At 46.6% G+C, this 16,007-nt stretch overlaps 1 protein-coding gene across 1 annotated transcript in view; it reads left to right on the top strand.

Annotated features, from left to right (window-relative positions):
• Positions 1-16,007, top strand: part of ITGAE (integrin subunit alpha E) — an 847,690-nt gene that overhangs the window by 286,988 nt on the left and 544,695 nt on the right. The window contains exon 8 of the mRNA XM_085649316.1: positions 8,627-8,748. Coding sequence (XP_085505442.1) covers positions 8,627-8,748 — 122 coding nt within the window. The remainder of the gene's footprint in view (positions 1-8,626; positions 8,749-16,007) is intronic.

Raw genomic sequence — 16,007 nt, forward strand, 5'->3', positions numbered from 1 at the left:
GGCCAGTAAGTGCTAGATTGGGCAGGGTGTACTTGGGTTACCTGGAAGGTGGGTGCAATGTACAGCCCCTCCAGGCCAAGATTGAGACTATCATGGCCAGGCAACCACCTAAAACTCAGACAGAGGTGAGGCCCTTCCTGGGCCTCACAGGATACTACATATGACTAATTATGGGACGGGGCACCATTGTTGCCACCTTAACAGAACTTTCGTCTAAGAAGAAGCCCAGATTGGTGATCTGGACAGAGGCTTGTCAGAAAGCCTTTCATACCCTCAAAGAAACCAGGAGTACAGCACCTTTACTCAAGGCACCTGTTTTCTCCACACAATTCATAGTGCATACAGACACTTCAGAGCATGGCATAGGGGAAGTCGTAGCACAAATGAATAAGGGGTGGCCTAGACCAAACTTTAGCCTTCATTAGTAGGAGGTTACTTCCACTAGAACAGAGGTGGAGTGCCATTGAAGGAGAAACCTCTTCTGTGGTCTGTCCACTTTTTTCTGAATTTGTTTTCGCTGGCCTAAGAACTCTGAGCACTTTACCACTGCTAACCAGTGCATGTGCTCTCTCCCTAAAACATGGTAACACTGGGTCATTCCCAATTGGCATATTTAATTTACTTGTAAGTCCCTAGTAAGGTGCACTGCATGTGCACTGGACCTTCAAATTAAATTCTACTAGTGGGCTTGCAGCACTGCTTGGCCACCCACTTAGGTAGCTCTCTAACCATGTCTCAGGCCTTCCATTGCAGAGCCTGTGTGTGCAGAGTACACTGACAGTTCAACCTGGCAAAATAAACCTTTTGCCAGGCCCAAAACTTCACTTTCTATACATATAAATCACCCACAGGTAGGCCCTGGATAACCCAGAGGGCAGGGTGCAATGCATTTAAAAGGTAGGCAGGGGTGTGGAATTTTTTTAAAACTGTACTTGTCCAAGGGACAAAGCGATACAATAATCTGCTAGCCCTGTAAAGAAATCCACTAGTCCCACGTTCTCTATAAAACTAAAAGCTATACAGACTAGCAAGGACTCATTACTAGTCAACTATAAAACCCAAAGTAAACTTTACCCTCTCTGCCTCTTTGCTCTTGCAAACTCTTATTATAAAGTATTACCTTCCACACTGTTTTCTTGCTATCAGCAATAAAACATTTGTCTGTCCACTAACTTGCCATAGGGCCCATACCAATTCCACATCTTCATCATAGGGTTCATCACCCGTCAGGGGTGTGGAATTTTTTTAAAACTGTACTTGTCCAAGGGACAAAGCGATACAATAATCTGCTAGCCCTGTAAAGAAATCCACTAGTCCCACGTTCTCTATAAAACTAAAAGCTATACAGACTAGCAAGGACTCATTACTAGTCAACTATAAAACCCAAAGTAAACTTTACCCTCTCTGCCTCTTTGCTCTTGCAAACTCTTATTATAAAGTATTACCTTCCACACTGTTTTCTTGCTATCAGCAATAAAACATTTGTCTGTCCACTAACTTGCCATAGGGCCCATACCAATTCCACATCTTCATCATAGGGTTCATCACCCGTCTGTTCTCTTTGCTCACAACAAGGGCTTAACACACTTACTGTTAAAGTACACTACTCCCTTACTACAAATATACCCTCACACTATATTCATTGGAATGGATATCCATATCACTACCCATCTCATGAACTTCTCCCCACTCCCTCATCACAGGCTCTGTACCCCTTGCACATTTCACTACAGGTTCTCCTCCCCTCTTAGAAGAGGTTTTATTCCCTCTCCAGTTTCACCATAGGCTTCATCCCTTCCAAACCCCTCTCTTGTCTACTGTTGCTACCTTGCCTCAGCTTATCACAGGCTGCTCAGTCTTCTTTACCCCCCTCTGCAATCTCATCTAAGCGCTCTGAGCAATCCCTTTACCTTAACCAGCTCACTTTGCTTCCTGCCTTCCAGCAGCCCTGCTAACTGCCTCCACAGTAACCCTAGTAGTAAAGACATGTAAAGAGCAGCACAGGTCGAGGCATTTACATGTAGACACTTATTGTGACCAGTGTATTGATGATAACGCAGTGATGGCAAAGAAATGTGTCTGTTTCAGATTTGTGCAGTAAGGGCAATAGAAGGGAGTGGCAAGGAGCACGATGACTGGCCATGGAGGAAGGAGTCAAATTTGAGAAGCCTGGACAATACAGCTCCGAGTGGATATTTCAATAGCATAATACCCGACTCAATGAAGGGAATGTTAAGAGACTCACAGATTGCACTGAGGCAGACCTCAAGGGGCCAGGCTGGATTGAGCTGGATAGAACAGACACCCGCGCTGTGAATTGTTGAAAGAATCACCAGGCAATATTCAAGAGAGGAGGGCTGGCTAGGTATTAGGGTAGGGATACATGGAGATGCCTGCAGCAAGATCCAAGGACTAAATTGAAGAAGAACTAAGACAGAAGGGATCTAGTACTAGGAAAAAAGACACACAGGTTCTGGAGAAAACCTTGGGGAATTCAAGGGTAGAAACACCAGAGGATGTTGTAGGGAAACAAGGCTGGCAACAGAAATATAAAGGCAGCAAAACCATGGAGTCCAGTAAATAGAAGGTCAGATATTCTTAGGAGAGAAGGTGACGAGATGACAGCACAAAGAAAGAAAACAGAGTTGTTTAGGCAGAATCAGCAAATTGGCTAGATGGCTCAGTGGGTTAAGATTTACTTCATACAACTGCTGTGGTCTGCACACTGTGAGTTCAGGTTTTGGCAATACATTTTTTGCTTTCCCTCCATTTAAGGATATCAAATTGAGTACTATTACATAAACAATAATTAGCTCTATCATTTTTAGTGCTAAAAACAGAAGGAGATTATTAAGCACTATAAATAAAACCAAATTATAGGAAGGGATGGACTGCAGAAGCAGAAGAATAGGTATGGTAAAAGTCATCAGTGGTACAAAATAAAGTGGAAACTTTGTTGGAAGAGCCGTGTCCAGATCAGAGGGAGAAGTGCCAGAGGACATAGGTCAGATAAGCACTCGGAAATCACCTCTGGTGATTAACAGCGCTGTACAAACAAACCCTAAATATAATAATCTTAGCCAGATGAAGATCAGCCTTATAGCCTGGAGGGCAAAGGGAGCGATGAGAGCTTTTGCTTGTGATCCAGTGAGGAGAGGTAGTCTATAGAAGAGGCAAATACACGAAAGCAAGATGTCTTTGTGAGCCCTAACTCCCTGCTCTTAACTTGTAAGGTCATGAGCAGTACTGGAATTGGCAAAACTTTACTTTGAGATCCCATACACTGGGGGATCAAAGTGGCCAACAAAAAGATGATGAAGTCACACGGGGCGGAGTCCTGAAAAGCAGTCAACTTGTACATTTTTTTTTTAAACTTAAAAAAAATTGGCACCAAGAGGAAACCTGACAAAGTCTGTTCTGGCTTAATTGGTTGCAACGTCTGCATTTTAAAATATTTTATGGGGTTAAAGCATGTGCTGCAAGCTCTGTGTGCCTAGTAAATCTCAGGGAATAATAATAATAACTGTAAGGAAACTGGTGGTTAAAGCACTTGCTGGAGAGATCTGTGTTTTGTTAAAGTAGCATAGAGTGTTAATGTGTGTCCTCACTCCTGCAAGGCACATCAGGTCACATGCAGATGACAGATTATTATGGTATGTAGACCGGGAAGTGGGACACTGTTTTATTACTTGCATCTCATAATTTGTATTCTTTCTAATATAGCACAGTGAGCTATAAACGGGTATCAAGCACCTGCATGTAAACTGCAAGACATGGGTTTAGAACCTTGTTTGTTCTCAATCTGTTATTATAAGGCTGCTAAAAAGTTTTTTGAGCATTAATAATGGACCATCCCAGGCACTGTTATATTTTAAACCCCAACTTTCAATTTCTACCAGCTATACAATCGTAGCATATAATCCCTACCAGTAAAGACTGTTTGTGACACTACACACTTGTATGATAATAGTCAGTGTATAATGTGTGTGTGATCTAAAGCGCTCTGACACCATACAGTGGGATGAGTAGCGCTATGAAAGTATTACATTTTTTTAAAAATTAGGAAGTGCTATTTAATTTGTTATACCTGTAAATACCCATACGCACTGATACAGCTGAATTTTTTTTACAGTGCATGCATATGTGTTACATATAGGAGCTGTACAAAATCAAAAACCAGCCTCCGAATCGTAGCTTTTTTTACGTAAATGATAACAAGATGTGTGCCTTTGTTTCCCCATTACTTTGGCATTTAGGTGTTAGGATCTAGATAGCGTCCACCCAGGATTATACTCGACCATAAGGAGGGATGATGGCACTTTAAATGTTCTCTTAGTTTTGTGCTCACGTTGGAAGAGAATATTACAAAACCCTGGCAGGGCAATCTCCGTCATTTATCCTTCTGAGGTCGCTGAATCGCATCCTATAAAGTAGTGATAAAGTCTGCTTTTATAGTGCTTGAAAAGAACACAAGTGAAGTGCGAAGCACTATAATAACAACAAGTACTGGCTAATAGGGGAGAACTTGTGAACGACTGGGATACAACACTGTAGAATGTGGTGCTAAAAGTTCAGTGAGTGGTGGGCAGTGGCGTAGCAAGGTCAGGTGGTACCCGGTGCAGAAAATTTCTTGTCACCCCCCACACACATTGAAGTTAATGAAAGAAGGAAAAATAAGATACTTACAGTTGCAAGTGTTATTTTTGCCATTTTGTCATCTACCTCCGTGATGACATCCGGAGCGGCCCGCACCCACCGCAGCCCCCTTCCTACGCCGCTGGTGTGGGAGGAAGAGAGAGGCTGGGCACTAGCAACTGAAGGATTCAAAGCAGATATGGGGGCACTAGAGATCAGCTTTAGGCGGGCATTGATGATTATGGTGCGGCATTAAGCAGAGGATGCATTTAGAGAAAATGATCCAAATACCTGAGGAAAGTGGGGGAGAGAGCGCTGGTCAGACTTCTAGTGTTTGGCCCGGGGAACCTGATAATCCCCATTATAGTCTAGGCTGGTGCTCAGGGTAAGTGAGCCACTATGGTGAAACACAAATTGTAGCAGCTGATAAATTAGGTTACTTGAACGGGAACAGAATACAGTGAAGTTAGGAAACTGGAGAAGACCGGGAGAAGAAGGAGGAATGGGCAGCTTAGGAGACACAGTGGGTGCACTAACCACCAACAGCGAGCTCTCAGTGAAGAAAAGTCAGTACCACCTCCATTGGGAAACATATGCCTTTAAGACAATGTAGTAAAAGAAGCATTGAGCATTTTGTCTGCCGCCTGAAAATGCCTCTGCTTCCGTAAAGGTCTATGAGTAAAATACAGTCACACGATCTTTATTTATTTTAAATCACCCTCTTTATAATTTCAGATTGTTAGCATGTATGGTCGAAGCCACAGTGAGGATGTCAAATAATTAGATCCTGTGCGGTGCTTACTATCGGCTCATCGTTGTGCCAGCAGGGGTAGGTGAAGAATGAGGGGCCTCTTCTGCTCCTTATTCTGTCCTCCTGTTGTTTTTTGCCTAGGCTTCGTACGCCAGCAGTTCTCCCATCTCTCTTATCTCCACCATATATTTCCAACAAGCCCGTTATTTTCGGTCGGTCTTCAGAGCCTACTACGCAAATTAATCGATCTATTCCCCTGGACAGAAAGGGCTTTCCTGTGGAAAATGGCATCACGCATGCCTTCAGATGGCAGCATGCAATTTTCTGCACAATAAATAGAGGAATATCCCAGCAGTTCCTTGAATCGGGGACTTCGGAACGCTATACAAGTGCATCAAATACTTCCTGCATTACTGGTTTTAAGGCTCTCTGGTGCTATTTCACACACAGCTGACTTCAGGGGCTTTTAAGCAGTGAGAGTGTATGTTTTATCAGAGAAGTACATCTGATATCTGTAACCCATTATGTAATTGAGGGCGTCCAGTGTCACCAGAACCTCCTTGTTCAGCTTCCCTTCAACTTCAGCTCGCAGGGCTCCTCTGACTTCGAACTCTTTCCGAGAATTTGCATACACAGCATTCCTGTCCACTCTCAAGGACTCGTAACGTACGACATGCACCTTCCCTGACGCCGCTCACGTAGGCCTCTACCCAGAGGCGCAACTAGAGCCACATTTCGGGGGGGGGGCTGAGAAAAAATTTCGGGGGGGGGGGGGGCTGAACTTTAAGCAATAGGCAGAGTCGAGCTGCAGGGGCTCTTCGGAGGGGTGAAACAACAGCGAGGCCTCATTAACATGCAAATGGTCTTTTAAAGACCTGTGAAGTGCTCGGGTGCGGCTGCTTTTTTGCCCGGGAAGGTGTCTCATACCGGGCTGCCACACACGAGGGGGGGGGGGGGGCTGAAGCCCTGTCAATCCAATGGGTGTTGCGCGCCTGCCTCTACCACTGCAGGGGAATCTGCCCAGCACCACTAGTGGCGTATCTTTATCGTTTAACAATGAGCGCACGTTCTGCAACTTTTAGCACCCGAAAGCATAACTAATATGGGAGCCGGCATCGCTAATTGGCATCCTTGAAGTGTGACCTCTCGGACTGACAGTGAGCACAAAGTTTCTCACAGCTGCAGCCCCGCTTAGCTTGGTTACCGTAATTACCTAAAAAAAGGCGCATTTACAAAGATTTCCGATTCCGATCTGGAATAACTGGTTTGCGATTATATTAGATGCACAAGGGTTAAAGAGAATGTCTACTTGTCCGGAGGACTAAGTAGACAATAAAACTTCTTGTCCGCAACAAGAATCCTCATGTCCAGGGCGTCGGGCGATACAAATTCCCCACCCCTGGTAGGGCATGTATTTGTAAGCTTTACGTGTCCTGGTAGTGAAAAACTCTCAAATATATTTGCCATTACTGCAAGGCCTATCTCTCCCATAGGATATGATTGGGATTACGTTATTACACTTTTTAAGTTAATTCCAAATTGTGAAGAGATATTTTCAAGCTTGGTGTTTATGGGGTCACAATTTAAAATCACAACTTACGGTGAAGTTAGATTTAAAATGTAGTTCTGAATTAGCACTTTTACAAAGTTGGAATTTTCTTACTTTAGCCCTTTAGTGCCTGCTGCCTGTTCCTGTTACATGCCTGGGGAGGGTGACAGCTGGGCTTTGTGTATACCTACAAGACAGCCACACACAATAGGAGCTTAGGGGTGATTCAATGGGCCATCCTGGGAGGATGTGAGGGAGGAGCTGGGCACAGCCTCACACCTACATCAGAATAGGCTGTGTCTAGTCCCCACACAAAGGGCTGCATATCTCCCTGTAGTGAGTCTGGAGACAGGGCAGGAAGGGAGGACCTATGTGTACTTCAAAGACATGCCTTCAAAGTTTCCCCCACTTCAAAGGCACAACTGGGCATAAGTACTGAACATCTGATACCACCACTTCAATACACCTCTGGGCTTGTGAAGTCTCTGCCAGGAAGAAGTACTGCTGCGCTGGCGAGGGACGGCTTCTCTGCTGGACTGCTGCTGTGCTGGACACCTGCCTTGCTGTGGTGCCCTCCTACCTGCTGTTCCCCTTCCAGGGTGAGAAGGACTGGACCTGCATCACTTGAAACCAGATTGACTCTAAGGGCTTGCTGGCTTGCCTCCTGATTGAAGTCGCAGGGACATAAAAGACTTCCAACCTACCTAATACTGCACCTGGACTCTGCCATCCTCATTGAAAATGGGACATCTTTGATGTGGCGGGGGCTAGAAGCGGCGCATCTTCACCTGTGCATGAAGTGAAAACAGTGCCTCCACGCCATTGCATGCAGTGGACTTGGCACTACACCTTTGGAACCATCTTTGCTACATTTCAGAACCGGTGAATCAAATCTGCCTCAATCCGAACCCACGCAGCGCTCCGCAACATCAGATTAAGGTACTTGTGTTCAGCAGGCAAATCTGGGTTCCTGTATCCGACCTGTGCTCCATCGATCTCGGCCTCAGCTTTTGACTTTGTCCCAGATCCAGAGCGATGAGAAATTCCATTTTAGCACTTTAGCCATCTTAGTGCTAATTTCACTTAAAACCTTTAAAAATCAATATCTCAAGTTCCAATTAATGGATTTTTGTTGTTTGGTCTCATTTTATTGATAAAAGTCAGAACTATTCTCCCAATTTGGTGTAGTATCTTTTGTGTGTGGTGTTTTCACTGTTTTACTGTCTCAAGTATTGCACAAATACTTTACACGCTGCCTGCAAGTTAAGTCAGACTGCTCTGAGCCAAGCTACCAGAGGGTGAGCAAAACATTAATTAAGGATTTGCCTGACATGTACCCTGACTAGGGGTGTGGTTGCTGTTTGACTAAGGTTTACAAACTGTCAACCAACAACTTAATTTCTAACACAGACATTAGAGTACCTCTAGAGAAAGCACAGAGCCTCAGTGCTCAACCAAATAAAAGAGGTGGGCTGACTCTATGGGCATGGTGGTTCTATATATGCTGTTAATATATGGTGGATCTATTATCTATTTAGAAATAGACACCTAGTGGACTTTTTTTATTGAAGTAGTGATGATCCCTCTTATGCCCTCAATCCCACAAGGAATAATTGTCAGATCATTTTCATTGTGTTCCAGATTATTAGTCCACAAAGCCAAATAACCTTTTCCTTTATTTGCTGAAACAGAGTCGGGGACAGAGGTTGCCATTGTTCTGGATGGATCTGGCAGCATTGAGGCTGAAGATTTTCAGAGAGCCAAAGATTTCATCTATAACATGATGAAGAAATTTTGGGGAAAATGTTTGGAGGTAAAATATTTTTGGCACCGTTAATCACTGGGTTCAAGAACACAAGCAAATTTCAAGAATTTGTACAGTATTTGGGACAACCTATGGGCAGTGTCATTGACATATTAATCGAGACCAAAATAAAACTTACAGGGAAGTGTTATTTAGATGACTGTGCAAAATGTGTGCAGATACAAAGAAAAATATGAATCCCTCATTACTTCAAAAGAAACGTATCTGAATTCGGGTACCTGGAAGGAAAGTTACTAACATGAAAGAGTTATGTGCCATCAATGCTACCTGTGTGAAGGTGCTTCTTAACCAGTAATAAGATACTCACAATTTCTACTAAGATGGTGTAATCCTTTATTACAGGAGAAGAGCTTTATCGCTGAAAGCAGTAAACTGTGATGTGTTATGGAAGTAGAGGGTTTCATGGTGTGGAATACAGCTATGTGACATTATGAAGATAGAAAGATTGAGTAGAGTTTTAAAAGATGTGATGAGTAAACTTGTGAAGACCTCCTTGTGGCGCCATTGCGTCACTTTTTTGATGCAACGGCGGGGCAAACAATGCGGCCAATTTACAATGTGACGCATCTAGGGAGATGCGTCACGTTGTAAAGCCCTGCATTAGGTATAATGTATGGAGGGTGGGTGTTCCCGTGCAGGGACGCCTCATAGAAGTGATGCAGTGAAATATACAAGATTTCACTGCGCCACTTCTAGGATGCCGCTGCGTCTAAACCTTGCAGGCGTAATGAGGGATGCAGTACAGTGAGTTAATACATTGCTGGAGTTGCGTCGTACTTGCGACACGACTCCAGCAATGCATGACTTTTGGGCCAACAGATGCTTCAGAACTTTTGACGCATCTGTCAATCCTTGTGCAATAGTGCACCGTATTGTAAATACAAAAAGAAGAATTGATGAGCAGAAGGCAGAACAATGTCATACATTCACCCCAGTACAGAGATCTGGGCCTAAATCCATCGTTTTTTTGCTCACCATGCCATTCCAGTTTGGACCCAGCCATATGCAAATCAATCGTGACCCTGTGCCCAATGAGAACAGTCCAGCCCGAACTGCCAGACCAGGTCCTCCCTGGACTGAAAACAAGCATCCTAGGACTGGTTTCGTGCTTTCAGTCCTCATCAGCCAGTATAGCTTTGTGGATAGCTTGGCTCCAGTGGCATGGAGCGCACGGGACCCATGTTTGGGCATACCCATCCCACTTGGGGTGACAAATGCAAAAAGAAGAATTGATGGACAGAAAGCAGAACAATGTCATACATTCACCCTAGTACAAAGATCTGGGCCTATATCCATCGTTTTTTCGCTCACCATGCCATTCCAGTTTGGACCCAGCCATATGCAAATCAGTCATGACCCTGTGCCCAATGGGAACGGTCCAGCACAAACTGCCATGCCAGGTCCTCCCTGGACTGGAAACAAGTATCCAAGGACCAGTTTCGGACTTTCAGCCCTCATCAGCCAGGATAGCTTGACTCCAGTGGCATGAAGAGCACGGCACCCATGTCTGGGCAAACCCGTCCCACTCGGGGTGACAAATGCAAAAAGAAGAACTGATGGACAGAAAGCAGAACAATGTCATACATTCACCCCAGTATAGAGATCTGGGCCTAAATCCATCTCTTTTTGCTCACCATGCCATTCCAGTTTGGACCCAGCCAATGGGAACAGTCCAGCCCGAACTGCCAGGCCAGGTCCTCCCTGGACTGGAAACAAGCATCCTAGGACCGGTTTCAGGCTTTCAGCCCTCATCAGCCAGGATAGCTTGACTATAGTGGCATGGAGAGCACAGACTCACGTCTGGGCATACCCGTCCCACTCAGGTTGACAATTGCAAAAAGAATTGATGGACAGAAAGCAGAACAATGTCCTACATTCACCCCAGTACAGAGATCTGGGCCTAAATCCATTATTTTTTTGCTCACCATGCCATTCCAGTTTGGACCCAACCATATGCAAATCAGTCTTTTTTGTTTTAACAACTCTTTTTTATTGAAAACAAGGCATGACATATACGTAATCAAGTTATACACAGCTGGGCAATATTCGGCACATTGCGAGTGGTACATTAAATCATAATTATATCAAAACAATATTGACATTTTTCAAATTGAACACACTTAGGTCTCACTGAGAATGTCCACTCTCGATCTCGGGGGTTCACATATCTCTCCCCTGTGGACATTCCATTGCCCCCATATTTGCATCCATTTATTCGAGCACCCCCTGGCTTTGTATATGGACTTTCCGTGACCAAACACCAGCCCATATCTTGGCCCCATTCTGTTATATTTGGTGGGTTCTGAGCCCTCCACATTCTTGCAATGTTCCTTTTTGCCACCATCAGCCCCAAGGTAACCCATGTTCGATACCTGGAGTTCAAATCAGTGGGGCCTCACACATTCAGGAAAGCCAATTTAATATTGCAATCAATCTGCTGCCCCAACACTTCCTCCATCAGGTGCACCGCCGCCTCCCACCGCCTCCCAATATCGCTGGATAGCTGTGCCCTCCAAAAGGTTGTGGATAAAGGTGCCCTCCAGCCCACACTGCCTTACACAGCCACCATCTGAACTATATCTCATGGTAACAATCAGGGGCCCAGACAGGTAGGATCTATGGAGAAGCTTTAACTGCATCAGGCGGAGTCTGGAGGAGATGGCCACCTCCCGAGGGAAGGCCACTGCAGCCAGCCACTCCTCATCATCCAATCCGCCACATCGTGGTCCCATTTGGCCCTCAAGCGAGTTAGGGGATCTGTCATGTTGTTGATCAACTTTTTGTACATAAGTGATATGGCCTTTTCGGGTAGGTCGTCATCTAAAACTCTGTCCTCGAGCGGGGAGGACTCAGGGAGTGTACTACCTTTAGGAAGAACCGCAAGCAAGGTATGTCTAATTTGGAGATATCTGAAGTGTTCTGATTGGGCAAGTTTGTATTCTTGCTGCAGCCACGAAAATGGGACCACCTCACCCGCCTTCCACAAATCACCCACCCTGGATATACCTATGAGGTCCCAACGATCAAACTCCCTTGAACGAATCAGTCTGCCCAGTTGCTCACTGTGCCAGAGTGGTGTGGCCAGCGTGAGTCTTCCCTCCCATCCCAAGCTTTTGGTAGCTATTTTCCACACATGTGCCCCGTGTCCAGTCAAAGCAGGCTGCAACTATCGCACACAAAGAGCCCCCTCAAAGCTATTACCCGGGAGGAGCCACCTGTCGATCTGAAGGCCAGGTCATCCTGCGGTCTGTACATACATTGGTTGATTGCAGCGAGGTGTGATGCCCAGTAGTATTTCTTTATATCAGGAAGTCCGATGCCCCGGTCAAACCACCCCAGTGTGAGTTTGTGTGTTGCAATACAAGGCGGTTTACTCTCCCACAGCAAGTCCCGTAAGATACAATCGAGATCTTTAAATACGCGAAGCCAACCAGTTGTGGAGTGTTTTGTAGCGCATACAAGAGTCTGGGAAGGGACATCATTTTGAATAGGGCCGCGCGCCCCAGGAGGGACAATGGAAATGACTTCCAATGTAGGACATCTGATTTGAGACGCACTAGAGGCGGCAGAAGATTTCAATCGTAAAATCTGAACAGGTCTTTAGAGACCCAGATCCCCAGGTATTTGAAGCCATCAGTGGCTTCTGCCAATTGACAGCCCCAAGGGAGTGAAGGCTGCTTGCCATAAAGGATATAAAGCATTCCAATTTATTGAATAACCTGCAAATCTACCAAACATCTGAAATATGTCCAGGATCACATTGAGGGAGGCAGCCGGGGAGGCCAGATAAAGCAAAATATCGTCCGCATATAGCGATATGCGGTCCTCCCATCCAGACGTCCATTTGAGACCCCTTATGACAGGGTCTTGGCGTACCCACGTTGCCAGAGGCTCAAGGGCCAAGGCAAAGAGAAGCGGTGTCTCTGCCTCTCTTTGCTTTGGCCCTTGAAGAGTAGCCCTGTCTGGTGCCTCTGCAGAGAGTGAAAACGGAAATCTTCCTGTTGTTGACTACCACTTTGGCAAGCGGCTGGTGGTATGGAAGTCGAACCCAACTGGTAAATCCGGGTGCAAAACCCAGTTTGTGAAGGACTGCGAACATGTAGGGCCACTCGATGGCATCGAATGCCGAGGTAGCATCAAGGGATACAACAACAACGTCTTCCCTGATTGTGTCGGCACGGCACAGCACTCCGTGGAGTCTGCGCAAGTTGAGGGACGTGTTTCTGGCAGGCATGAATCCCGATTGATCCGGATGGCCCAACTAGGTAAGAACACTAAGCAGTTGGGAGGCAAGAACCTTCGCTAGTATTTTTGCTTCGCAGTTAAGCAACGAGATGGGTCTGTAGGAGGAACACCTGTTGGCCGGTTTGCCCACTTTGTTAATGACGGATGACCCCTCCCTGCTTTCGAGGAACATTTCAGTGAGATAGGGTGCCATCCTTCCCGCTGTGAGCTAGAACAGCTCGATGGGCAAGCCATTAGGGCCTGATGCTTTCCCCCCATTGTAGGTCATGGATGGCTTTTTCAACCTCCGCAACAGTGATATCTAGGTTGAGATCAGAACGCTCCTCGTTAGTGAGTGATGGCAATGAAATATCACGGAGAAGAGAGGCAGCTTCTTCCTCCGTATGCGGTGTGTGGGAAGTATAAAGAGTCTGATAGTATTGGCCGAATGCATCCGCTGGGGCCGGTGAGTCGGGAGTGGGAGTCTGTTTCTATCTTAACTACGACGCAATGGGCCTGCTCCCTGCGATCTAGCCAAGCTAGCAATTTACCTGCCTTATCGCCAATGTCATAAATTCTGCTAAGCGTGGCCCTTTAATGCCTCTTAGCGGCCTCAGTAGCCAGATCGGTGAACTCTGACTTTGACACGCAGTTTCTGTTGTACCTCAACCGAGTCATGCGTCCGAAGTGCGTCCTCTAAGTCCAAGATTTCCCCCTGCATGCGAGTCATATCCGCACCCTTTTCCTTACGCTGTCCCACTATCTGGGCCAAAGCCACCTCCCGTATAACAACCTTGTTGGCCTCCCAAGGTGTTGCCATCGAGTCTACTGACCGCACGTTCTCCTGAAAGTAAAGGTCCGTCTCACTCAAGAAATTATCCCTGGTTTGGGGATTCTTGAGATACCAGGAGTTTATCAGGGCAGAGCGGCCAACCGAGGGCTCCCCTACTTCGAGGCGACACAAGATTGGCAAATGGTCAGAGATTTCCTTGGCCAGGTGCTGTATTTCTTTTACGTTGTGGAGTTGGTGTGCTAGCGTCATCACATAGTTTATTTGGGACATGGCACGGTGTGGGCCTGAGTAGAAGGTTTTTTGCTGCTCAGTCTGGTGGAGTCCTTTCCAGACATCCACCAGGCCCATTGCACCCAGAAAACTGTAGATACACATGAAGGAGGCGGCAAGGCTCTTTGTGGCCATCGGTCGAGGGATTCAGAGACAATAGAGTGAAAGTCGCCCCCTAGCAAGACTCTACCATCCGGCAAATCTAAAAGGAGATCCCCAAGGTCTGCGAAGGCCTGAGTGTGCAGTCCCGGCGGTATGTAGATCGAAAGGAGATTGAGTATGTGTCTCTCCCAGGTCCCGGAGGCAGCAACAAATCTACCCAGGACATCGGTGCAGATCAAGTCAATTGTCATGGGGAATGATTTCCGGACCAGTATACCCACTCCCCGGGAGCCAGAACCAAAAACCGAGTGTGCCACCAATTGGAAACCCCATCGTGACATGGCCTTGCATGCATTTCCAAGCAAATGCGTCTCCTGTAGGAGGACTACATCTGGGGAGTGCCGTTTCAAAAACTGGACCACTATGCCCCTCTTGATCTTGTCTCCCAGCCCATTAACATTCCACAACAGCAGCTTTAATCCCTGTCTAATCATCTTGCCCATCACGTCTCAGTTTGTATTCGCTCAATCTCAGGGGGAACCACCCGCGAGCGCCCCCAGGAGGAGACACCCAAGTTGACCAATTACCCTTCATAAACAGCAATACCAAAAGCATGCAGCCAGTTATTGCCCATTCACGGATCAAGTCATATGTGTCATACCTGTAAAACAGAAAAACAACAATACAAATGATAACTACCCCCAACCCTCGCAAACACCCCGAACCCATTAAAATGAACCCCCCTCCCTGCCTCCCTGCATGGCGGTGTCAGAACCTCCCGCCCACCCGAACTTGCTGAGTGCATATCGCCTACCGCTTAAACTTTATGGGTGCGCGTGACCAACCGGGCACCCCTTCCAGAAACGTGAGTAACTGTCAGACATGTAATTTAGTCAAAAATACTCATTAGACTATAATTCAATGTTCAAATCACAGTGTGTTCATCACGACGGAGTCCCGGAACCTCAGAACACTAATGGTTCACTCACTATGAGGGTTCGGACCGCGGCAAGCAGAGAGATCCCCAACCCACAGATAGAGTACCATACAGACCAGTCATTCAGACCCTCCCGTCTCCGCTTCCTGCTCGCCAGGCAGGTTGCCTCCATCTGATTCTTCGGTGCCCTCTCGCCCCTTGCTCCTCAGGCGCGGTTGCTGCTTCGGCCTGCAGTTTGCCATCCGCCTAACCAGTCCCAGGCCTCCTCGGGGGTAACAAAGAACCAAGCCTTTCCGTTCGATTCCACCCTCAGCTTGGCCAGGAATAGCATGGCGTATTTTAGATCTTTCTCGCGAAGTGCCTTTTTGACGTCGAGGAAGCTGCGTCGCTGTTGTTGCAACTTGAGGGTGAAGTCCGGGAAAAAGGTGATTTGACTGTTCTGAAATTTCAGTGGGGGCGCGGATCTAGCTGTCTGCAGGATGATATCCCTGTCCCTGAAATTAAAAATCCTAGCCAATAAGGGTCGCGGAGGGGCCCCTGGCTTTGGCCAGCCGCCCGGCACCCGGTGCGCTCTTTACACGGAGAAGAAGATGGATAGTCCGCTTCGTTTGAGGTGAGTGGTGACCAGTTCCTCTACAAACAAGTCTGCCGCTGGCCTTCTGCTCTCTCCGGAACCCCAGTATGCGGACATTATTTCGCCTTGAGCGCCCTTCATAATCGTCCAGCTGCGCTTCTAGTTTGATAGTGTGGGCCTGAAAGTTGTCCATCCTGCGCAGCAGTTCAGAGGTGTCAGTGGAAACGGAGTCAATTCGCGACTCCAACGATGTGCGAACAGTCGTGATGGCCGTGAGGATGTCCTGCAGTATTGTTTCTCTCCCCTCCTCTCCGGAATGCTGCTTTTCCATTGCGGCCGTTCCCGCT

Source organism: Triturus cristatus, chromosome 3_2, assembly GCF_964204655.1.
Source record: "Triturus cristatus chromosome 3_2, aTriCri1.1, whole genome shotgun sequence".
Taxonomy (NCBI): domain Eukaryota; kingdom Metazoa; phylum Chordata; class Amphibia; order Caudata; family Salamandridae; genus Triturus; species Triturus cristatus.